Source organism: Anas acuta, chromosome 2 (genome assembly GCF_963932015.1).
Source record: "Anas acuta chromosome 2, bAnaAcu1.1, whole genome shotgun sequence".
Lineage (NCBI taxonomy): Eukaryota > Metazoa > Chordata > Aves > Anseriformes > Anatidae > Anas > Anas acuta.
Genome location: NC_088980.1, coordinates 65,570,645 through 65,597,116, shown reverse-complemented (window position 1 = coordinate 65,597,116; position 26,472 = coordinate 65,570,645). Strand labels below are relative to the sequence as shown.

Here is a 26,472-nt window from a genome sequence, read left to right as displayed (position 1 = left end):
TCTGGATCAGGAGCACTAATGAAGACCAGCACTTTGAAGAAAACTCCTGTTCTGACCTTTGGTTCCTTGTACCCTTTCCAAACCTGGGATGTGAAGTAGCAGGATGAACAATTCCCATCTCCAGCGAAGCTCTGCTGTTATGGTCCAGTGCCATCAGTGCCATTTGCCACCTTACCTTACCCCTCGCCTGAAGATCATCACTCTTGCCGTGGCAGACCCTGACCTGCGACCCTAAGCAATACGCTGCTGTCTGGTTTCACAGTGCAGAGCGAAAACACTCCCCCACTCACAAACCCATCCCTCCATGTACAGCTATATCCAGAAACTCCCTGCTTACCAGCGCCAGCTACCTAGCTGCCCTTCTCCTTCCAGCCAAGGATTTCTCCTGGTTGTGGCTTGTCCTGTCCCCCTTTTCTCTCCCTCCCAGCTTTTACATTTCTTGCGCTGCGTTTACCAACAGGGCAATGTGACTTTTCACACTTCTCTCACTGACTTTTCTCAGTCCTCGCTGCCCTGCCGACTGGGCTGGGCAAAGCCTCTCCCCAGCCCCAGCTGACCAGACATCTCCCCCCACCTTCCCCTCCCCTTCTCACCAGCCAAGCAAAGGATTCCTCTCTCCCTCCCTCTCCCTTTCTTTTTCCACCCCTCCTACCTTCAGTGCAAACCCAAGACGCAGGATCCCGCCGAGGGAAAGCAGCTCCTTGAAATCATCACTGCTGCCCCTGCTGCTAACATGCAGAGGAGGAGGGAGAAAAAGACTCCACAGCCACTCTCCTGCAGCTGGGGGCTTCGCAGCGGGGTGATGGCTTCGGACTCTCGGAGATTATCTCTCACCTTCGTCCGGGGCGTGGGATCTGTCTTCTTCATCCTTCAGATCATCTCTGTACGGGCTGATGGTGAGTCTCCACTCAGTTCGGGCTGGGTTGCTGTGTCTGGAAGGAGAACTGTATGTTGAACTATGTTATTGAGAAAGAAAAAAAAAAAAACAAAAAAAAAACAAAAAAAAAAAAAACAAAAAAAAACCACCACCTTTCTTTTTTAATAAGAAACTTAAATACACGCCCCACTTTGGGTTAGGGAATGTCTGATTCAGAGTTTTTTGAGACTCTACAAATATCCTGGGGTTGGTTAAGCAGAGAAAGGAAATAAGATCCCAGAAGGCTAAGATTATTTTATTACAACAAAATAAGAGGATAGTGAACTTTTCCAGAGGAAATAAGAATAATAAAGCCAGGACACGAATTAAGAACAATCAGCTATATTTTAGGAGAGCTTCGCTTATAATTAAAAATATAATTTCTCCAAATGACTTCCACATCTGCTTGCCTCAGATGCCACCAAACATCAATTTATATGGGAAGGTATTTGAAGAAGGGAAGGCAAGAAGTTGAGGGCTTCCACTTACAGCATTTTCTATTTGATACAACACACACTCAAGATAACTGTTCGCCCTTCTGCATGTGAGCTTCACCTGTTCTTCACTGCTGAGGGGTTTGATCAGAACACGAACTGGGTTGAATCACCATCTACTGCTTACTCTGAAATGTGACTTTTTTTACCCGCTGATGATAATCCTGAATGGCTGCATCCTTTGCAGTTTTCCTGCAGCCTATCACCCTTTTAATAATTGAGCCACCCTACTGATGACTAACTTGCCTTAGCAGAAATACAATTTGTGTTTAAAACAGTTGTGTCTTTTCCTGGGACAGCAACGCTGAATGGCCATATTTTTTTCACTTTCACAGCTGCAATAGATTTATGCCTGATCCCAGGATTTATTTTTTTTCTGTACACTAATCCTTTACCATCAATGTTTGCTGCATTATTCCAGAAAACAGTCCTTCAACATTATAGAGCAATAAAAACTCTTCTTTTTGTTCTCAGAGTATTTTTCCTCCTTAGCCTATATTTATTTCTGCTGATCAAAAAATAGGGGAAAAGAAAGGGGGCAAGTTAATCCTGTCTGCACATGGCTACCATTTTGTGTAAAATGTCATTTATATAGCAGAACCTTGTCTTGTAATGTTGAAGAAAATTACTTTTATTTAAGAATAAAGCAAAAGAACTGTGTCAGACAACTCCATTGTGTTGCACTAGGTAAAACTGCAATTCTAAGTTTAGGAAATTCTCATTGCCTAGCAAAATCCCTCTGAAATGAGGAAAAAAACGCATCCCCATGAATGAGGGTTCTACACATAACTTAAAAAAGGTGACAAGAGAGGAATAATTAATTTGCTTTTGCTAAGAATGCTTTCTGGGAAGTCATCCCTTTTCTTTTCAAGAACACCTCCAAAATTTTGTTGCATTGATAGCATCTTCTTGCTTCCTAAACAGAAACCCTCTCAAAAAGAATGGGAAAAAAATTTGGAGATCATGTCAAGGCAAAGTTCATGACAGATTTTGTCATTCAACATTTTTTCAAATTTACTTTACAAGTGGTAAAGCAATTGTAAGAATTAAAGGGTAGAATATACAAAGTACATTGCAATTGTAGAGCATTACTATAACGTTGTTTCTGTTTTTATTTAACTTTTAAGAATCTTTGCTGAAAATATTTAAGTCCTCTATTAGCATGCTTGCCAGTGTCTTCTACTAATATTAATATTCAATCTATCAATTATAACACTATCCTATAAACCACCTGGCTTAATATGCAGAAGAAAACACTTTATTTGAACTTTAGTATTTACCACTACACATAGACTTACATATTTAAATAAGATCTGAGAGTACAAAACAGGACTAATACTTTCCTTTATAACAGATTCTTGCCTGATCCAAACAGGAAACCACCTTCTCAGTTTTGAAAGTTTTAGGTGAAAGTATAATTGTGCTACTCTAATATATGTATACGTGGCTTAAGTGACAAAGGATGGTTCTGGGTGACACGTATATGTGTTTGCTACTTTTAACAAAAAATAATTTAATGTTTTGCTAAGCACAGAAGAGATTTTGACTTCACCTTGTAAAAATCCTGTGAAATCCAGACTGTCCCCAATTACAGACAATTCCCTGAAACTGGTTAGAATATATTTCCCAAAGGAAGACCTTCACTTTATTATCTTACACACAAATAATGTCAAAGAGTAGGTAACAAAACTGGAAACCATAGGGGTCCGGTGAAGGTATAAAGCCTTGAAACTTTATTGATCTCTTTTGACTAATACTTACCACAATGCATATTGTTATAGAGCTGATAGCTTCCAGAAAGACAAGCGTAAATGCCAAACTAAAAGACAGCTTTCTTTCGATTTGAAGTTTTTTTTTTTTTTTTTCCTTACAATGGAAATGTGCTTGTTCATAGTGTTATATATGGAGTGGTAATTCGTGTCGAGAAAATGGCTGATATTAATAAAGAAGGGGGAGATTTGAGAGTGTGGCCATGCGGGTTGGAAAGCCCCATGGTTGAGATAACATCAGGCCCTTAACGATGAGGCCATCAGGAATATAAAAGAGTTTAGAGGGAACAAAAGGGTGATTCAGGAGACTCCATGCAGTCTCGAGTCTCTTGTTCTCCAGCTGTTAAGGCATCGAAGTTTCTGTGTGTTTGCTGTTGTTGTTACATTCAAAGTTGTTTGACCAATGAAAAGTTGTTTTGAAAAGAACTGCTGTGGAGAGAAGGGTATAAGAGGGGAGCCTGCCCTCAAGATAAAAAAAAAAAAAAGGCAACGCGATGTGATGAAGTTATGTCATCAATAAAGAAGCAGAAAGAAGGAATGAAAAGGAACAGGCAGGCAGAACAGAGACCAGGACAAAACAGGCAGTTTGACTCATGAAGATAGGTTCGGCCAAACTCAGCAAACTGCTCAGAGAAGCTCGTACAGAAAGTCACTGGAAACAGGCACACCGGAGCTGGATAGAAGCTCAACCTCAGAGAAGCAGACCTGTGCACACAACTGCCCCTCGCTGGTAAGCAGTTGCGCATTATGGGGAATCATACGTCCTTAGGAACAAAGACTGTCCTGGTAACCTTACAGCTTAGTCTCCTTCTTAACAATCAGACAGTTTATGATCCTGAAATATGGGACCAAACTGAGGTCAAGGTGTGGGACTCTGCAACTAGAAACGACAAGGTTGCAGTGGGATTGCTCGGCATCTGGAGAGCAATCTCTGAGGCCTTAAAGAGCCATGTAGGACCACAATCACAAACGTGTGGCTTGCCAGATAGTGAGGGAGCTGCGGCCTCCTTTACTGATCCGACTGCTACGCCATGGGCTCCTCTGCTGCTACAGCCATCAAAGGCTTTTGCTGTTCTGCCCCCTGGTGACCTGGACGTGCCTTTTGACCCAGGCCTCATTGGCCTTGAAAAGGAGATGGATATGCTTTTCTTCAATCCGGGAAGAACGGGATACATAAGGCCTGAAGACCAAGTTGCTTGACAACTTAAAGCGAGACATATTGTTCAAAAGGAATGGAAAATGGAGACTTGTTAGTAATCAAGAAAAGGAATGGAAAATGGAGACTGTTAAGTCATGGAACTTAAAGGATTGTTTGTTACCTTTCCTGATTGTAGGTATGTATAGGCGTACTCGAGTTTAGTATGTAAAAGCAATGTTCTGTATATTTAGAATGTTTGATGTTCGTGTGTGCGTGTTGGTGGAGTGTAGACTCCCCACACACCCAGTGCTGTTTACTTGCCTTTTATACCTTTTATAAATATTTGTTTTATAAATATTACAAAATTCAGATTGAGTTGAGACTTCATTTATAACAATAGCTCTGGAGGTCAGGGTCAGGCAGATACAGGACTGCTCAAGGGCCTGTTCCTGACTTACTTTGTTGTAAATATGGAGAACAATAGTGCCACTGCTGCTAGTGCAGTTACTGCATAACAAAATAGGTTATGGATGGGAGACAGTAAAGACAGCTCAAAATTCTGGAATTTTTCAGCCATACCAGCCACTGGTAGAATGGGAATTTTTTGTGAATGGGAATCATACAGCCAAATAGCTGTATAATTGCTTTGTAATTTTCTGTCAATCAGAGTCAACTTTAAACTTCACCTTTGTGAAAACAAAGGTTTTAATTAGATTCTTGTGGTTGTGACTGTTCTTAATTATACCCATACAAATGCAGACTTTTTGAAATATCTTTGCACCAGAATAGAAGCATAAGCATGCTTCACACATTGTACAAGAGTGAGTCACCTCTGTTTTTTGTTTGTTTTTGTTTCTTTGTTTCTTTTTTGTTTGTTTTGATTCCCTCTTTTGTCTTTTCACTGGCATTAAAATATGAATAAATGTGAACTATAGTTTTCTACAGAATATGGGCTCTGAGAAAGAGCATGTGTCAGAGAATGATGGCAATTAATCTACCTTACAGATACACATCTCATTTGAAAAAAATGTACCAATTGCAAAACTTTACAAATTATTCCAAAGTGCTGTTCAGTTGGCTAAATTTTGAGTTACATGCAAGACCTACTGATCAAACTGATTATTTGCTAGTGGCCACACATAGTGACTGAAGAGGTTGCAGGTGAAGGATTATGAATCCAGAAAACTAGGCACAATTACATGAGAATCTGACCATTCTTCTGACCTAGAAGCAGATACGTCTAATGCCAGAGATAGGATTTTACTGATATGCTAATATTTCTCAATGCATTAGAGCAGCTAAGTGTCACTTCAATGCTCACACAGCTGCCTTTATGATGCATGCCATATACAAGCTAGATTCCATACATCCAGTCCAGATGTAGGACTTCTTCTGTATGGGATTTTTGTTAAGCAGCAGTGAGTGGGTGAAAGTAGCTATCAAGTATATTTTGGTAGGTAAGAAAAAATGAAATTAATTAAGTACCCATCCTGGGGAAAAAAAAAGAATTATCTGAAAAGCAGTAATAAACAGCTGGTTTTGATCTGCAGTAAAACAACTGGAAAAGTTTAAGGAGGAAAAAAAACTATTTACAAAAAGGTTGTAAAGCAAATCAAAGGAAAAGAAAAAAAAAAAGTATTTTTTTTTCTCTTCTGCTATATTTTCAGTTGCATTTGAGTAATGTGTGTAAGCATTTCATGATGCCACTTGCAAAACAACGAATATATTTGTATGTTGCAAAAATAAATGCATAAACAATTTCATATATTTGATCATAAGGGCTTTACTAAAATTTAAGTTCATACTGAATTTAGGTGAGGAGAAACTCAAAGGTGACCTCCTAATTTTGCTATTTTCCTGAAGATGTAATATTTTAAGCAGATTGGATTAAATAAAACATCATTAATTTTACTTTCTCACAGAAATAAACTCTATATTCATAAACCCTAAGAAGAGCTGGGAATTACCAAATCTCTGTAATTGTGCAGTTTTACTGAATTCTCCACCCTTACTATTACAAGTAAGGCCATTGTTACAGGCAGCCACAGAAATGGAAATAAAATTGCTTTTGAAGCACAGAGTTGACCTTCCCTTCCTCCACTCTCTACCTCAATTTGAAAACTTTAACATTTAAGTAAAAATAAACCAGACTCCAAATATGCACATCTTTCACCACCTTTATTTTGTTGAAACTGATGAGGGATTATCATTTGAGCTAGCAACACAGCATCATAATTAGCACAATAAACATGCCTTTTAAAGTACCTCATTTTATATTATTTGTGAGAGACATTTTTATGTTAAGGTATGTTTGGTTATGCAATTTTATTATTCTTCTTCAAGCATGATGTAAGTTCTCCTGAAAATATAGAAGATACTGAAATCACTGTAGTGGGCTTTGAGTGGTGCCTATATAACTCAGAAGAACTTCTTGTTGTATCTGTTACTGTATTAGAATAAATTAGCCAACTGTCTTCTTCATAACCAAGAGAATTTTGCTAATTCCGCTGGGATTCCTAAAAGTAAGAAGGAACAGGGTTTGGACTTTTCTTATTTTTGAAGTGTTCCTTTTTATGCTTTCCTATATCTGGTTGTAGATGGCTCTTCTGTCTTGAAAGCATAATAAGGTCCAGTTGTAAGAAGCTAAGTTTAGCAAAATTTGAAACTGGAAATAAGGTGGAGTGAGAGTAATGAACCATTGGAACAGTTTACTATAAAGTGTGCTGTAAATTCTCCATTACTTGGAGTCATTGAATCATGACTGGATGCCTTTTGAAAAGACATGCTCTAGTTCAACCACAAATTTTTGGACTTGATGTTGGAACTGCTGGAGGAAATCTACAGTCCAGCTATGCAGGAATTCAAACAAGGTGATAAAAATGAATCCTAGAGGCTGTGAGATCTATGGATATGTTTTCCACCAGACTATACTGAGGTACTCTTAAGTAAGATCTATATTCAGCTATTGCTTGTTGACAAAATTTTAGTGCCAAACAATAATAAAAGTAATTCTTTTCTCTCTTTACCAAAATGGAATTCAAATTCTGTAATGATAGTGATGACAGTAGAGGCTACCCCTGTAACTGTCTAGTTATTAGAGAAATTAATAACTGTCTAGTTATTAGAGAAATACTGTCTCTGGTTTAAAGTGATTTTTTTCTCAAGAACTCTGAGTTCAGCTGTTAATGAAAAGTAGGAATAATTATGTTTTAGCTTACTGAAGCTGCCATTATGTGCTTTAATGGCTTAGCACTGAAGTAGTAACTTTTTCACTTGTTTCAAAGGGAAACCTGAAGAAATTTACTATAACTAGGACATTTGCCATTCTGAATCTGAAAAACTCTAGATGTGCAATAAGTTGTCTGAAAAAGGCCACTTGCCATGGATTTCTAGCTTGATCTTAAAACAGAAGAGACTGGCTTTGGTTGAAAAGGCATGAGAAAAGTATACAGGGTTTTGGGAAAAAAAGTCACACTACCTGTCTTATCATCACATTATGGGAAAAAATGCTACAGGACAGAAATAAAGGAAGAGCACTGAGAGGGAGATCAAACATGGTGGCTGTTGTACAAAGGCATAATATGTTCTTCAAACAAATGCACAAAAAGATGTGATCCTTAAATGCTGTGCCTTATGGCAATATAACACAGTCTCATATTTCAAACTGCATATTTAAACCAGAATGACAGTACATCTCTTGATATCATTCCAGAGTATCACCTCTCTAACACATTATGATATTGTAGAGTAGTTGAAAACAATTTGAAATTTTTACAGCCTCAGTACCAAAACTGACTGATACCAAGTATATGAGACAAACTTTTCTCCCCTCCCCTCCCCTCCCCTCCCCTCCCCTCCCCTCCCCTCCCCTCCCCTCCCCTCCCCTGTTTTACTCAGGTGGGCAGCTGAGGTCCATCACAACCTCTCTCTCACTCTCCCTCCTCAAAGGAAAAGGGAGAAAATACGATGCAAAGGGCTCACGGGTTGAGATAAGGTTGGGAAGAACACTCAACAATTATTGTGATGGGCAGAACAGACTCAGAGTAGGGAGACAGTAAAACTTATTGTCTACCACAAGCTAGAGAAGTGAGAAACAAAGCAAAGAAACCAAAACCACCTCCCCCCACCTACCCTCTTCCACCTCCTCTCCCCAAGCAATGCAGGGGAATCGGGGATGGCGGCTGTGGTCAGTCTGTGATGCTTTTTGTCTGCTGTTCCTTCACAGTCACTCTCTGCCCCTGATCCAGGTGGGGTCCCTCCCACGGGATGCTGTCCTTCCCGAACTGAGTTAGTGGGGGCTGTCCACAGGCAGCAGTTCTTCAAGAACTGCTCCCACATGGCTCCGTACCACGGGGTCCATCCATCAGGAGCAAACTGCTCCAGCATGGGTTACCCACAGGTGGGCGGCAGCTCCCCCCAGACCCCCTGCTCCTGAGTGGGCTCTTTTCCACAAGCTGCAGCTCCAGCCTGGGGCCTGCTCCTGGGGGGGCTCTCCATGGGCTGCAGCCTCCTCCAGGCCACATCCACCTGCTCTACATGGGGCTCCTCCACGGGCTGCAGCATGGAAATCTGCTCCATATGGGACCCATGGGCTGGAAGGGGACAACCTGCTCCACCAGGGGCCTCTCCACAAGCTGCAGGAGAACTTCTGCTGAGTGCCTGGAGCACCTCCCGCCCTTCTGCACTGACCTTGTGGGCTGCAGGGCTGCTTCTCACTCCTCTCTCCCAGCTGCTGTTTTTTTTTGCTAGTACCATAAGTACTAGCAAAAATATGACTGTAGTTAGGGAAAATTGTCTCAGCCTTGGTCTTTGTTAGCAAAACACCTGTAAATAAGTAATTGGCACTTAGGGTAAAAAGACTATGTGCTGAACTTTATTTTTTCTACATATATCTTGAGGGAACTCAATCCTTAATTATTATTTTTTATTTTTATTTTTAGCTTAGTCTTCTAACTAAAATACTAATTGCTGGAAAACAGGGCTCACTGCCATATCACACTAATATTTATGAGTTAAGTCAGATAATACACAGAATTATCCTGTATGTCTTTGATGATGCATATCGATCTTGACAGCCAAATTATGAAATGTTAAATATGGGCAAGTTTTTAATTGGATCAAAGCCCAAATAAAGCATTATACTTAAACCCTCCATACCTTTATGAATAAAAGTTGTTCCACAACTTATGAAAGATTGTTTAAAGTCATTCTGCTCATGTTATCTGTCTCCATACCCCATGCATTCTTCACTATGGCTTGTTCATGCCTTTGGGAACAACAGCCTCCATTATGGTTGTGCATGTTATTTGGGACATTTGTGGAGAATCCTGAGGTTTTGGTACTTAGGATTGAAGAGGTTTGCTTTTTTTCACTCCTGTGTGTTAAATTCCCCATTCCAATTATAGTTCTTGGTATTGATTATAGTTGAGAAGCAAGAGACGATTTTGTCTAGTGGTTACTCTGGGTACTGTGAATTCATGTTCCCTCTCATCACTGCTTGTCAGGCTTACTGAAAATGCAGTCTGCCTGTCTCAGGATGGCTTCTTACTAGGCATGTCTAGAATTCCCACCAAAAGCAGAAAGTGTTTCCAGACATTGATTGAATGAACAGTGCTTAAAAAGCTGTTTTCCTGAGCCTTCAAACAACCTAAATCTGTACCTTTGAAATTTAGGAGTCAGTCTGAGGGATGTTATCTTCAGAAAGAACATACTTACAGTGGTTTTAACAGCAGCACTGTGAACTATCTCATTGTTAATTTCTTTTTTTTTTTTGGAGACATAGAGCTAATGTGTTTATTCTGTAACTCAGTAACTTCTCAAGCCTTATTGACAAAACCCCAACTGCCCTGTTCCCAGATAGCAAAGCCAAAGCCTCTAACTTTGCAGCCTTACAGCTTTCACAGCGTTAAATAAACTGAACTGAAAATAAAAACAACGTTATAAAAATATGATAAAAATATTAATTGATAAAAATATTAATTCCAAGAAATAGGTTGCTCATTGATTTGAACTTAGTGAAAACATGAAGACTTTATTTGCAGATAAGCTGCAATATTTTTATTGAATATGTCTTAAATATAATACCATGATGAGTGACTTGCCCTTTCTTGGTGCTGCAGGGAAAGTGTTTGCACTTGAGTCGAAGAACAACTCTCAGGGTCTGGATTTAGCTGAAGCTGACAAAGCTTGTGTTGACGTGAATGCTCACTTAGCAACTGCAGAAGAACTGAAAAGAGCTGTTGTGGACTGTTCCTTCACTGGCTGCACCACAGGATGGCTTGCTGATGGCTCAGCTGGGTAAGAACAACAGCATAATCCTTCCAGAAAAGTATGAATGTGTGGTGGTTTTACTCGGGTGGGCGGCCAAGCTCCACCACGACCGCTCTCTCACTCCCACTCCTCAAAAAGGAATGGGGAGAAAATACGATGAAAAGGGCTCAAGGGTTGAGATAAGGATGAAGAGATCACACAATAATTATTGCAACAGGCAAAACAGACTCAGCATAGGGAGATAGTAAGATTTATTGCCTGTTACTAACAAAGAAGTGAGAAACAAAAGAAAGAAACCAAAAGCACCTCACACCCCATCCACCCTCTTCTACCTCCTCCCCCCAAGTGGCGCAGGGGAATGGGGGAATGCGGGTTATGGTCAGTCTGCAGTACTTCTCTGCTGCTCCTTCTTGGTCACTCTCATCCCCTGTACTGTGGGGTCCCTCCCACGGGATGCAGTCCTTGCTGATCTGATCCAGTGTGGTTTTCCCACAGGCAGCAGCTCTTCAAGAACTGCTTCAGATATGGGATACCACAGGGTCCATCTCTCAGGAGAAAACCGCTCCAACCTGAGTCCCCCATGGGCAGCAGCTCCTGCCAGGTCACCTGCTCCTGCGTAGTCTCCTCTCCATGGGCTACAGGTCCAGCCCAGAATCTGCTCTGGCAGGGGTCTTCCACAGGCGGCAGCCTCTGTCAGTGCAGGGCCACCTGCTCCACCGTGGTCTCCTCCACGGGCTGCAGCATGGAACCCTGCTCCACCGTGGTACTCCATGGACTGCAGGGGGACATCCTGCTTTACCATGGTCCTCACCACAGGCCACAGAGGACTTCTGCTCCGGCGCCTGGAGCACCTCTCCCCCTCCTTCTTCACTGACCTTGGTGCCTGCAAGGTTGTTCCTCACTCCTCTCACTCTCCCAGCTCCTATATGGTGCAGCATTTTTTTTCTCTGTCTTAAATATGCTCTCACAGAGGCGCAAAACAATTGCAGAAATCCAATTGATTTTCAATGAAGTTTACAAATTTGAGGATACACATTGTCCACATTTATTTTTAGTGATAAAATGCAGCTTGCAAAAGACAGAAAATTGCTACTACTAATGAAAGGTAATATTTAAACAACCTCAAGCAAAAGCAACTATTTCTGGTGATCCTTTATTTCCGGGTGATTTTTTTTGGGGGGGGGAAATTTCTTTGTATGTACTTCTGGTCATTCAAAAAAAATCCAGAAATCCCTCAGGATAAAAGTGATCTAAACCCTAAAAATTTTCTTCTTAATCCAGTTGCTGAAATGTCTTGCTGGTTGAAGAACCAGGGAAACTGTATCCATCTCTAAGTACATGGCAAAGTTATTGTAGAGGTTGTTTCATTCAGTCTCTCTGTTATGGAAGTAAGGAGATGATGAGTAGGAAAAGGAACTGCCCCTTTTTTATCTAGTGAGTACCACCAGTTAATCCTGAGAGATCTTCAGATTTTTAATGTAGGCACTGGATCTACAATTATGAGTAGACCAGTTGTGGATCTATGGCTGAATATCTTCAAAATGAAAATTGGATACAGTGATAGCATTGTGCACATCACATCATAGTGATGTGAGAATGCACGTCAGCATACTTTTGGCAAGGAAGGAGGGTTTTGATTCCTTCCATCATTCCATACCCTGTTTCTCCAATAAAACCGTCCTTAATATGTAAGTCTGTAAATTGGTTATCAGAAAGGACATTATGGGGGTACATGAGCTTGCTTTTCTGTGCAGTCATCACATCTGAAGATCACTAGAGGGCTTCACCACACAGTAGTTCTTCAGAGATCCTGTAAAATGGAATTTGATACTCTCTTCCCTGGGACAATTTTACCTATGGCTGGGCAAGCACCAGAATGTGTGTTATTTGGTTCACTGAACTGAATGTTTATGACTCTCAGGAAGAGTATGCCTGGAAAGACTATACTGGTTTCACTATTAGTTAATGCAGCCCTGGAGGAGCAAATGGGCAGTTGAGTGCAAAGTATACAAATGAGAGAAAGCTATTCAAGTTGGACAAACCCAAGTGGAATATGAAGATATTTCAGAGGGAACTTAGGTTAACGGGCAAAATGGTGACAAATGGTGTTCAATGGAAATATACTCAGGAGCAAATATGCAGTCTACTTCAAAATAGTTTACATGTACTAAGTTATCTCTCTCAGCTTAGGAAAGATATGAGGACATCACTGTGGATGGTACAAAGAAAACATCTGACAAACTGCAGCTGTATTAAAAAAAAAAGAAAAAGGGAGAGAAATTGCTAGAGTGCTTATGGGATGGGATGTAGATTGTTAAGAACACACACACATATATAGGTCAGTGTAACAACTAGAAAGGTACTAAAACAGGTTCAAAAAGGGGCTCAAGAATAATTAAAGGTTTGGAAAAGCTATTGAGAAGGGACTCAACATATTTTTACCAAATCAGTTACTTATTTATTTATTTAAATGTTTCTACAGGTACTGGTTCAATACTTAGGAATTTATTTAATAAATTGAAAATACCAGCAGGGATAAAGGATAGACTAAGAATATGAACACCTCAATCCACACTCTACTCAACTGATTTAACAAGGAGAGAGTAAAATAGGCTTCAGAGCATGCCCAGATAATCAGACAAGAAGTAAGGTTATTTCCAAAATAGAAGACTCTTCACTGGGAACATCTTGTGTTATTTATTTTGATAGAGCTCCACATCTTCAACTGTGATGACACAACCCAAGGAGACAAGTGACCTCCCACACTTAGCAGGTCCCAGACCATTTTGGTCTTTATAAGCTGGAACTAATACCTTGGATTCCATCCAGAAGCTGACTGGAATCACTTGCAGATCACAGAGCTTTAGTCTAATATTCTCCCATATCCTTTTGGACTGTGTACATTAGAAAGGAGTTGAATAAGAGGGAATGTGATAAAAGAAGTTTTTGTTTTGTTTTGTTTTGTTTTGTTTTTTGTTTTTGTTTTTTTTTTTTGTTTGTTTTTTTCCTGGAAAATATCACAATCTTTCCTCTGAGGAAAAATGGATTAGATACTGACAGTAGAAGCAAGCACAAACAAATGATATGAGTGAATTCATTCTGGTGTTGCAGATGTCCTGACACACTTCAGTCCTCCTTATATCACATAGACTTATAACCAAATATAAAAACTAGTAAGGAAGTAAGGACTTTCTGACTTCTTGACCAGTTTTTCAGGTTTTGCACAAACCAGTAACAGAGAGGATTTTTGCATTTCTGATGGCTATTTTTGGTGTTAATGAATATCCAACTCCTAGTATGTATACCCATTGATGTTGGCTGTTGTGTCCTTATTATCGTTTTACATCCCAGAGGGCTATAAAATGAGGGCCTATAAACCCATGGAAGTTTCTCTTGTGGTTGAGTGCATTTCTGAGTCAATGTCAATGTGGTTGGTTTCTGAGCTTTACTTCTTATGCAGGCAAAGAAGAGAATTTGTTGAAAAAAATACAACAAACCAACTCTTTCACTTGGGGTACCTGTCAATTTTCTGATGATCCATATGTTAATACATAGTTATATGTTGTTTTTTTTTTTTTTTTTTTCCCAAATACTTCCACTCTTCTGAGACCCTGCTTGGAGTACTGTGTTCAGTTCTGGGACCCACAGCATAAGAAAGACATGGACCTGGGTCAGGAGGAGGGCCGCGAGGATGATCAGAGGGCTGGAGCACTTCTCTTGCGAAGACAGACTGAGGGAGTTGGGGTTGTTCAGCCTGGAGAAGAGGAGGCTCTGGGAAGACCTTACAGCAGCCTTCCAAAACCTAAATGGGGCCTACAGGAAAGCTGGGGATGAACTCTTTGTCAGGGAGTGTAGTAATAGGACAAGGAGTAATGGTTTTAAACAAAAAGATAGGAGATTGAGATTAGGTATTAAGAAGAAACTCTTTACTCAGAGGGTGGTGAGGCACTAGAACAGGTTTCCCAAAGAAACTGTGGATGCCCCATCCCTGGAGGTGTTAAAGGCCAGGCTGGATGGGGCTTTGGTCAACCTAGTCTGGTGGGAGGTGTCCCTGCCCATGGCAGGCAGTTTGGAACTGGGTGATCTTTACCATTCTGATTCTATCAAGAACCATTTTCTGAAGAACCATTCTGATTCTATGATAATATGGACCAATATATAAGTATGCAAAGATTTGAAGCTATAATGGGACACCCTCTTTTGGTTCTGATGAGACTGTAGCATTCCAGATCACTCCAACTTACTTCTGACCTATTATAATGATTGTTGCCTCATCAGCTGGGCAGGTACTTGTCCCTTGTCCATTTTTTTTTCTTTCTTTTAGTAAAAAGTGAACAACTACTAGTTAGGGTGTTAAAAGACATCATTCTGCAGAGTGATGCCAGTGGGAGATAACAATCTGATGGTGGCACTGCTCATGTAAGCATTGTCTAATCCACTTTGTTCACTGCAAACCAGCTTAGCCTAAGCAGCAGGTCTTGACAAATAAAATTTGCTTCAGCTGATGTGGGATGGAAGTTGCTTAAGTGAATAGTTCCCTGCCAGCAAATCCAAAGAAACAATAAACCCACTGGTGTTGTTTTTTAAGCAGCTTGGGACAGTACCTCTTTCACAGGCATCAGGGGACGTTTTAGTCTTTAACTTTCCATAGTTCAGACCTACCATTTCAGAGTTCAGCGCTGGTCACACACGCAAGTCCCTGGCAGGTCTGAAGGCACGGAGTGTTTAGAGAAGAGCCAGTGATGAATGGATAGGAATAGGAGGGAGAGCAGTAAGTTCTTTCAGCAGCCCAGAAGTAAACCATTTACAAATCAGTCATGAAACATATAACTTGTAAAGTATTACACATTGTTATAGTGCAGGAAATGAAATGCTGTAAGGCAAGTCTCATTTGTCAGATTACAATGAGCCCTAATAGCTATTTATACTAAAATGACACTCTTATGACCTATTTGCATATCAGACAAATGAGTCAGTAAAATAAGCAATTGGGCTGCCAGAATATAAATGAAAAAAGGTGGTAGAGTTCTCTGAAGGCCTTTCACTGCTGTCTTCTTAATTCAAATGTCATACTAGAAAACCCTATGTTGAGTCTTCCAGCACTGGGCGGTGTGTTCTGTAGGGTCATATGTTCATTCTTGTTTTTATTTGTTTGGTTGTTTTTTGTTTTGTTTTGAAATTTGGAAAATGAACATGACACAGTTTTTCTTATGATCAGTCCTACTAGATGTGCACAAAATATTAAAAAGCAGCTACTGATTTTTGACATTGTCAACATTGGCAGCAGTTTATATTAAGATATTTATAGCACATTTATTCATTTCCAGCACTTTTCCAAGACTAAAATGCTGAAGCTGTCCTATTTGCTCTCCTGCTATTATTTGTCTACAAAAGAATTATATCATGTAGCCTATCTATAAGCTACAGTTTTGAAGTTCTGCATAGATCCACTGTTCTGTAATAGTTCTTCTGCAGGGCTCACAACCTGTTTCTTTGCATGAAATTGCCCTTGGCTGGTTCCTACCCAGTTCCTGGAGGATTTATCTCAGAGGGGATAACTCTGGAGTGAGCAAGCACAGTTAGGTAGAATAAGCCTTGCTGTAGGAGTCAGACAACTTGGGTTCTTTTCTTGGCTGACCACAGACCAGACGTTTACTGCTAGGAAAATTACTTCATTTCTATATTTCCTTCTTTTGATAGCTCTTTGGGTTTTGCACTGACTCCTATTGAATGCTTCTACAGTGTCTATCACAACAAGACCTTTGCTGCAGATGACACCTGTGGGAAATATAATAAGAAGAATCAAAATTGCCATTTCACAAGGCTGTCTACTCCCTTTTCTGCGTACAACATGGGACTTGCCCAGCACCTGGCTGTAGGGTTATAACAGATCCACTTGCTTATTTGCAGAGCAGTCCTAAAGATAAGTCAGTTTGGCAAGTTTTCTGTTTTATTTTAAGGCTGTGTTCTACTGCCTGACGGTAATGCATATGAATTTTCTCCTAGATGTCTGCATGAATTGGGCCAATTAAGTCCCTTCAAGTGAAAATCCAGACATAGGTGACAGTACATGGTGCAATTCAAATTGTTAAATTTGGTTCTGAAACTGCTTAAGGGGGTCTTTCCCTCTGAAATGCCTTTAAGTCATAAACTCTAATCCTACAGCCCACAGCTCTGTGGTGTCATGATCTGCTAGAATATGACTTTGCCTTAGTTAATGTCATAAGGTTAGAATTCATTGTTAAGACCAAAGAAAATCATAATATTGAGTAGGAAGGTAAGCCTGGCTACAGAGATGATGTAGCAGAGATGGGGTGAAAATGCAGTGGTATTACACGAAGACTAGTAGGAGCTTCTGCGTTAAGCTAACAGTTCAGCTGGAAAAGTTGGAGCAGGAAGAGTCAGAACTTAGGGATCTTCATAGAACAGAGGATGGCACTGAGCCTGTCACACAACACTTCTGTGACAAAGGAAAACGAACTGCTCGTAAAAGACATTGAGCAGCTCTTCCAGGAGACAGAAGAAAGTAACCGAAAAGCTTGAACAAGGTGCTGGTGAAACAACACCTGCAATATTGCAATGCAGTTCTTGACATTCAAGCTCAGAAGAAAGGAATTTCAGACTAGGATCAGTCCAAAAAATCATCTGTCTTGGTGGTGGTGATTAAAAGTGACCAATTTGTTTAGCCCAGCAGAATGAAGGTAGAAAGGGGATGTGCTTACTTTTAGCATATACATGAGAGTGACTAATACCGGGATTTTAACTAGTTCTAAAGGTGTTGATTTCCAAAAGAACTTAGACTTCAAATATTTTTCTTTTTTTTCTTCACAGTCTCTGTAATGTCCAATCCCATCTGAAAGCCTTTCGTCTGAGAATTGAGCTTCTTGGTAAATTAACAGCATTTAGCAAACATTTTTTAAACCCTTTGGTACCTAATTAATAATATCTGTTATGAAAGCCATGGATTGTATTGGAGTAAAATTGGGTAAAAACAACTTTCTAGTGATACTTGCTATGTCTTTGAGCACCCTGCTAAATAGTCCAGGACAGGAGGCCATCTGAATCTCCTCTACCTACACTAAGAATGCTCAAATTATATGTACATAGTGATATTATAGTAAAATGGCTATATAAAATCATTCATACTAAGCTACAGTGTGAAAAATCTGCATGAATGGGCCATATTTATTTAATGAACAGAGGCCTTACTATTTTGGTAGTCATATGTACAATTTTAAGCACAAAAGACAGCATTTTGGTATATATTTTTAAGAATCTGAAGGATATTGGTTTTGCCTCAGTAAGACCTCCTTTTGACATTTCCAGTGGCAGTATTGCTGTTGGAATGTCTTCATGTCACACTTAGGAGCTGCTTTCTTTGGGTCCCATCCAGCCAAAATTAGCCTCTGTAGTTCCCAGGCAATAGACTTTCCAGAGCCCACACCTGTCGTGACTTTTCAGGGAAATTTTCTTTCCTTCAGTAATCATGAACATGTCATTTATATTTTATTTCTCATCAGAGCCAGCTTTATAATTTGCACTTTCCCAAACTTCAGAAAGGAAAGGCTAAGAATAAAAATCTTGTTTGGCTTCTAGGCTACTAATTTTTTTCTTACCTAGTTACTGAAACACAAGTGGTAAAGCTATCCCATGAAAAAAAAAAAAAAGCACAGGATGTTGAAGATTTATCTTACCAATGAAAGTGATAAAGTTTTAAACTTTCTAATTTGGGGAAGGCTTGTTATAGTTACTCTGTGTTATGAACCAGACTTTCTCAGTGCCTCAGCTACCACAACGTTGATGATGACTAGTGAGTTGAATATATTCATATTCAAGCTCACACTTCCGTGAATGAATGTCAAAAGACCCTTGCAACTCAGTTCAGCTAATTGACAAGACTACTTACAATCAATTGGCAGATAGTGTAGTGACTTCAGAACACCCAAGTCCCATTTACTGTTTTTTGTGCTGTTGCAATGGATGTCCTATAAACTATGTCCTATAAACTTAGCCTTTAACTCATATAAGATTAAGTGTACTGAAAGTTTTCCAAATATTACAAAAATGCTATGTAATGATACTAGAAAGTGGGAGTATCAATGTATACTAGTATAAAGACAGTTTATCATGTATACAAAATATTGTATGTTTATTAGGTATATCTTTATTATAAATGCATAATATATATTATATATATATTACTGTGGTTTATTTACATCATCACAAGATTCGCTTTATAATATATATTAGGTAACAGCATATTCTATCCTACAGTGGAATAAATGCTATTCGTGCCAGCCTTTTCTGCTATTTCCTTCCTTGAACAGCAGTATTAGGAGAAATGCAAAGTATACCAATTACTTGCTGGTTAGCTGATGGATTAGAAAATACTTTAATCAGTGCAAATGGAAGTGGAAGACATCAGGGAAGCCTGGTTCTTACCTAAATGTGATAAATATTAAATTTCTTCCTCATGCACACATACGCTAAATAAAAAAGCTGAATCACGACTCAGCTTGTATCTCTGGCCCTTTTTTCAGGACAGGCACAGAGGAACAGGCACTGTTGATTATTCTTAGTTGGATGAATTGTCCAGAAGCAACTAAGCTGAGGTTCAAAACAGTGCTGAGTCCCTGGGGTTTCTCTTGCTCTCTCATTTGAAAAGAAAGAGGCACCATGAAAAAGATTGTCTGTCAAAGCTGGTTAGCAGTGGACTGAGGACATCCTCACTAGTTTTTGGCTTGGCTTGTCAAGAAATCAAAGGAAACACCATCAGGCACCCCTCTGCTTTCCATCGCAGAGCAGGGGCTCTTGCTGAAGCCACTAAAACGCTCCTTTTCCAATGGTGTTCTTCAGTTAAACTCTCATTTGATGGACATCACTGAAGCATATGTTCAGTGTCTCCGTGTGAAGCTTGTGATTGCAATTGCCCATAACTGTAAAGCACAGGACTCTCTTACTCTTCAAAACGGGCATGATTTTCAGTCCTCATTTAAACTTTTAAGACAAGGTAAAATAAAAGCTTTGAAATTATTTCTCACAAGATTGTTGAGTAAAAGAAAAACAATTTATTTTGAAATTTTAAAGATTAAGCATTGGAAGCAAGCCAGAAAACTTTATGAGAACACCACAGCCATGAAGAAATAAGGTGCTAGGACCATGTCTGGATTTCTACCTTCCTGATAATGCATGTCACTTACATTGTCTATAGCAATAGTACTTGTGATTGATTTTTATGCTGGGATTGTGAGAGTTTTTCAGAGTTTTTGGCAGTGTAAGAATAATTTTCAGGGATGCACGGGTGTTTCAAGCAGATGTGTGTTGAATATAAAGGATTATTATGGATGGACTGCATTCTGAACTCAGTATGTTTTTTCCAAGCATATCTAAAATGCTACTTTCATAAGAGATCTCCATAGAACGAAAAATAAAATCACATATATTTGTTGAATATGAGATACAAAATCATACATTACACTGCTCTAAGCACCAGATTACAACATATCCTAAAAACGTGAGGATTGAGCATTTCTGTATAAGTTTAAGGTCAATTGTTCCATGAAAGTAGCAATAAATAGAATTAAAATTCCCTATATGACAACATTCTTCTAAATGGCTTGGTACATGCATGTCTTCCTACAAAAAATATGAACTTTTTGGCATTCTCTCAACCACAATGCATGATGCTCCAACACAACAATTCAAAACAATAAAGAAAAAAAAAATGGTTATGCATTTACACAACTCTTACCAGGGTGCTGGAACTGTGAGAGATGGTTGTAACCAAATAGCAACAATGTATGATTTTTTATTTCTTATTTTAACATGGCAATGCTGCTAGTGAGCAAATCTCAACATACGTTGAATCCTGAATTGAGAAGGTACTAGCCATTTTTCAGTCATAAGGTTTAAAAAAAAATACAAAGCATAAAAGCTTACCTTTTAGAACAGAAACAAAAGAGTACCTACATACTTCAGCTATAATTATAGATGCAAACCTAGCATTTTATAGATTTAGGGAAATACATGTATGCCCTAACTACCCTCAACAACTCTGAGAAAAGAGACTATTATTCCATATTTTTAATCATACCGACTGCAAAGAGACTATTTCTGTGCCAAAGGCATTGCAGTTCTAATCACTAGAGCCACTACTGAGAAGAGCTGAGGACTCATGAAACTCTTTTTGGCAGTGGTAATAATAGCTTATTGAAAATATTCAAAACTTTCAGGATTGAGTTCATCGTAGGAAACTACTGACAGAGAAGGAGGAATAGAAGACATTAAACATTTTTTTCTTCTATTTTTTCTATGGGTACAAGACATAATTTATTTCATAACAGAATAATTGCATTAGAATGTTTTCAGTTTTAACCAGATCAATTTTAATATAACAAAATCCAAATTAAAATCCTAAGTAGAGGATTAGCAAAGGCCTGCTTTGTTGCAGTTAAAGAGGTAGGAAGAACAATTTTTAAACTTCATGTAATATGCATAGATACACCTTTGTAAGTTTGAGCTCATTGAATAGCTAAGAAATGCTTTAAAGTTAATTTATTGTTCAATATATTCAATTTTTATCACCTACAAGCTTGTAATTCATTGTACAAAACCTGGGGAAAAAACAAACAAACAAACAAACAAAAACCTTGGTTTTCTAATAAAGTCTTACATGTGAGCCAAATATCCAGTTTTTGTAATAATATGAATATACCAAGGATGTGTAACACACAGATAACTTTTTAACCTACTGAAGAAAGGATACAGAAATTACAGTACTTTGAGATGAAGCAAAATTTAGTGGCTAAGAAGTGGAATTCAAAATCAGAAAATTCAAGATAAGATTTTCAAAACTGGTTTGCATGTACCAGAAAATGTGTTATTCAGTTGGACATACAAAGGAATGTGCCTGATTTTCAGAGACAAGGTTTACCAGATTTTTATGATGATAAAAATTTTCAAAACTTTATTTATTTATTTATTTATTTATTTATTTATTTATTTATTTATTTTAAGACAGGCTGAAGTCTTAAGTACACAATTACAAGTAAAAGGCTGAGATCTTTAAAGACATTTCAGGATCTGTCTACTCTGTTGCAAGGCAAAAGCAATGTAGGTACCTAGACAAGTAAATGATTATTAAAAAGATTAAGATTCTGTCACTTTTTGAAAGGGGTCATGGGACATAGTTTCATTTACCTAGGTCTCATAAGACCTAGTGGAACAATATGTGAATACACATAAGAATTTGCTAATTGATGGCCTTATTCTCTCAGTCACCTAAACCCACTTTGATAGACCAGGTCACTTTTGTCTATGTGCCTTATTGTTGATTTAAAGGACTCAAACCTTAAAATATGGCATTTAATTCTAAGAGAACTTGATTTAAACTCCTATGGATAATACTGTTCTTCAAGAGATCCCCCAAAAAATAAAGATGTGTTTTCCTTATGAAAGAAATGTTTGCTTTGCAATTATAAAGCAACTTTTAGTAGGGTATTGCATCATGTCATTTCTCAGAGCAGAAATGGAGTAGGAACCATTCCAGTATGTATGAATGACCAGCACCACATGTCTTTTTTCATATTGTTTTTGTTTGTTTACATTAAAATCACATTAAAGTTGCTTGTTTAACTGCTCAAGAGCTAACACATGTCAGAATTAAGATGGTCTGCATAATCGTAATTCAGTCCACTTGTGTAAATCAATTGCTGTGTAGTATTTAAGTGCATGATCAAATATTGGCTTTCCTCTGGAGTTTTTCCACATTCAGTGAATGGGCAGTTAGTCAACATTTAATTAATTCTTCAAATTGAGTGTGGGACTGCTGGCAAAATTAGCTCAACCATTGCACAATACAAAATGATAAATTTCCTTCACTGGAAAGATTCCTCTGTGGAAAGCATTTTTGTCTTGCTTCCACTAGAAGAACTAACCATGCAACACTTCTACAGACCTGCAGTCCACACAAAATAAAACACACACCATTAATATCCAGCTGCAAAACTTTGGGCTGAATTCACTTTCCCAGCTTTAATAACCATCACTGAAACAATAAAAGCAGTGTCTTCTCTAACAAACTGTCTTTTATTAGTTAGTTTCAAGCAGCCAATACAGATGAAAGAAGACATAATTAATAATCTCTTCCCTTATGTTCAGCATCTACAGACTTGTGGAACCAAGTTCTTGTAGAACTTTATTACCTTTGTCCAAGCCTGTAGAGGGCAACAGGATGGGTTAGGTATGGCTGCATACCAAACCAATAAAAATGGAGTTCATGCAAAGGTGTGGAATAACTGTTGAAAAACAAACAAACAAACAAACAAACAAACAAAAAAAAAAGAAAAGAAAAGAAAAGAAAAGAAAGAAACAGCAACAACAACAGTTTTTCTTCCAAGAACTCAAGTTGAATTTTTGAGCTTGCATTTTAAGAACAAATTAAGAGGGTTTAAGTTTAACCTGTAACAGGAACATGATTTGAAAATGGAGAGAGGCTATGAATGCAGCATTTCTGTCTTGCCAGTTCCTTCAAGTTACTTTTTGGAGCTGTGATGTTTTTGGAAGCATTTTGGTGTACAACACTGTGTCTTGGCTATACATCTGCACCATCCCTAGTCCAACAAAACTGTGTGCTTTAACCCAGTACAAGAGTAAATACTGCTATTTCTGTTTTCCAAATGGAGCAACTGAACCAGGTAAAAAATGCTTTCATCCACATTTGTGTAGCAGATTAAAATACCAACTATGATAAAATACCCTGGAACTTATGCAGCAAGCATAATTTTATTGCTAGTGATAATAATTTTTCAGACCAAATCTTGAGACTTCTACTCATTTTTTAGCCAGGTATCCTTGGTGGGAGTTTGTATTGCTGGAATATGAGAGCAGAATTAGTACTTAAACACACTGGGACTTGGTCTGATATTTTAGAAGTTTCACAGAATATAAGATAAACACCCTTTATTGCTTCATATGCCTTGAACTGAAGCAAACTTTTTTTAATTACTTCTAATTCTACCTTGGCTTTTTTCGTACATCTTCCCACACTAATGCCTTATGTGCCAACTCTTAAACAGTTAAGCTGAGGCTACCTGAATACCGTGCTAAAAGATTTCCAAACTTCACCTGCATGTACAACTCCAGAAGATTTCTGATTGTTTTTTTTTTCTTCTTCTTCTTCATTTTAGGACAATTATATGCAGAAAGACGGGCAGCAAACAGCAGAGCGTGAAAGCCATTGATGTTAAAATTGAAACCGATCCCTTTGTGAATGACCAATATGATGCTTTTTGTGTAAAGGATGAAGGTCAGCACTGATATACTATTGAAATAATGCGCAGTAATTGCTGTCTTGAAACATTAGAAGTTTTGCCTTTGATTTTTCTACCACTGAGAGGCAAAGTGGAGATATTAAAAAAAAAATCTTTATAGTAATGTCCTACTGTGTGAGCCAACAGCTACAAAGACATTGGTTGCAGGAAATAAACTGCATTATCATTTGTCTTTGCTGCAGTTTATCAATCTTAAAGATCACTGTTGATCAGAAAGATACCATTTTGGTGTTCAAAGAACATATTTATGGAAAAGGATATATGTGGCACCATCTGAGATACCTGAAGCATCTCCTGCACTCAGCACTGTAACTGAGTGTAATTCAGGAATCTGGCTTCCAACCACAAAACACTGTGTTGTTGCATATCTATCTGTACATTGTATTTATATGAAAGTAATTTAATTGACTCAATTTTATTTTTGTTTGTTTGTTATTTTGTTAACAAATGTATACTGGCCCACTGGGGACACTGGTGTATCATGGATGATTCTGAAAACCAAACAATTTCCAATTTAAGTTGAAGCTTAGACTTTGGTATTCAAATGCTACACAGATGTAGTCCAAAGGCAAAACATAAATTGTTACTGCTAGGTAGAATTGTATAAAGAAGTCTGGGAACCCCTGAAACAGATTGTTAGTGTCTGCAGTGAAGTTTCACATCTATCTCATATCAAAAAAAAAGAAGGGACAAGCAGATGGCATTTACTGATAAACACTAAGTTCACAACATGGGGGCACTTTGATAAAGAGTCAGTGGCAGCAATGAGAATGAAGATGTGGTTGAAGTGAAATGTGACAAACACCTATTAATTCAAACATTGCAGAGTTTGACTGACCATCCTCTCAAATAATTACCACGATGTCAACTCCAGGCTTCGTGCTGCTATGAGCGATGCCAGCTACGTCACCCAGTGGTTAATGCTGTCACACAAGCACCTTTGTGCTTACTGCCATGTTGTGTCTCACATATAAGAGCAGCTCCCTGTAAACATCTGCAAAACTATCTCATTGTCTTCCTTCAAATCTCTCTTTTGTCATCATTCCCCCAAGGAGAAAAAACTTGTGGAGGGTTGGGCAGCTGTGGCGGGCTGAAATCATTGCAGTGACCACCATTGTTCTATTGTGCCCTGTGCTCTCCCCTGGCCCTCTCCACCTGCTGCTTCTGGCATTACACATAGAAGCTGTATCTCAGGGAAGGAACTGTGCTTGTGTTTTGCATTTGTTTGCTGCTGGCAGTAAAGGGGCATTGGTGAAGATAAGAGCGCAATTTGACAATGTTTTTGGAAAGAAGTCCTACTTAATACTCAGAAACTGCACAGTTTAAACTCGGGAAAAATCAGATCATTTGCTAAAAAGAAGCCACTTGTGAACAAGTTGTTTTGTACAAGGCAGGGAGTTTCCTGATGACAGAGTGGGATGATCAAGCCAATATATTTGTCAAATAATATTTAAATATGGAAGCTTTTCCAGATGACAGTTAGGTTCCGTCTTTGAATACACAAAAATGCTTTGGATGCAATGTTTGAGGGAAAAGGCTTAAGTGAAGTTGTGCAGCAAGGAAACTGGTCCATAGCTGGTATGAAAAGATCAAAGTCCAGAAATGAAATAGCCTTCACACATGCATGTAACACACAGTAGCACACAAGATAGCGCAAAGTAGTTGAATGTTGAAAGATCATGTACTTGAAGGATGCCACTTTCAGTTTTAGGAAACAGATATGCAGTAAGAAATAACAGCAGCAAACCTCCCATCACAGCCTCAGCCATAGTCAGTGACCTGCTTTGTCCACCTGCATTCAGTGCTGATGGCTGGCCACCAATGCTTGTGGGAACAGATAAAAGCCGAGTCCTACCTGTGGTCATCCTAGTGGAAAAGATGCCTGGATCTTTCCTCTTTGAAACCTGTCTAAAATGAGCAGAAGCTCAACAGCTCTCCCTCTTTGTCCAAGCTGTTTGGAGTCATCTGAAGGCTCAGACAGGCTGGCAAGTTGAGGACAGGCAGAGGGAATGTCACATCAGCCTTCTCTTTTTCAGAAACTACACTGACCATTATGCTTAACAACTGTTTTCTGTTCTTAGGGCTCTGCAAAGGGCATCTCAACCCCCCATGGAACTTCTAGCCCAAATCATTGCAGAAGTCCCTTCTTAGGCCTTGATTTACAATTAATCTTTACTCAATTAAGATTGAGTTCAGTCAAATTGCTGAAGCATATACACCAGCATGCCTCAACAGTGGTCAGATGCTTACAGGATCAGGCTTTTTTTTTACCCTGAAGAGGAAAATACAATTTTTTTCTGTGCTTCTGAAATGGATTTGGTTCTGCACACAGTAAAGAATCACAGCAGCCTCTGATGCTCTGAGTTATGTTTTACTGGGAAAGATGTGGTTGTTATATTTTATGAATGCTCTGAGTATATGAATGCTGCTGAATAGTACAGAGAAATTGGATATCTTCTCAGTTTCTCTGAAAATAATATTTTATGCTGTCATTAGATCCAGGAAGGCAACTCTTTACCTGTTCAGAATCTGCTGAGATAAACAAGCTTCTCTC

The 26,472-nt window shown here is 38.8% G+C and overlaps 1 protein-coding gene across 1 annotated transcript in view; it reads left to right on the top strand.

The window, feature by feature from the left end:
• Positions 1-39: 39 nt before the first annotated feature.
• Positions 40-26,472, top strand: part of SUSD5 (sushi domain containing 5) — a 43,811-nt gene continuing 17,378 nt past the window's right edge. The window contains exons 1-3 of the mRNA XM_068670565.1: positions 40-896; positions 10,437-10,614; positions 23,775-23,893. Coding sequence (XP_068526666.1) covers positions 734-896; positions 10,437-10,614; positions 23,775-23,893 — 460 coding nt within the window. The 5' untranslated portion in view covers positions 40-733. The remainder of the gene's footprint in view (positions 897-10,436; positions 10,615-23,774; positions 23,894-26,472) is intronic.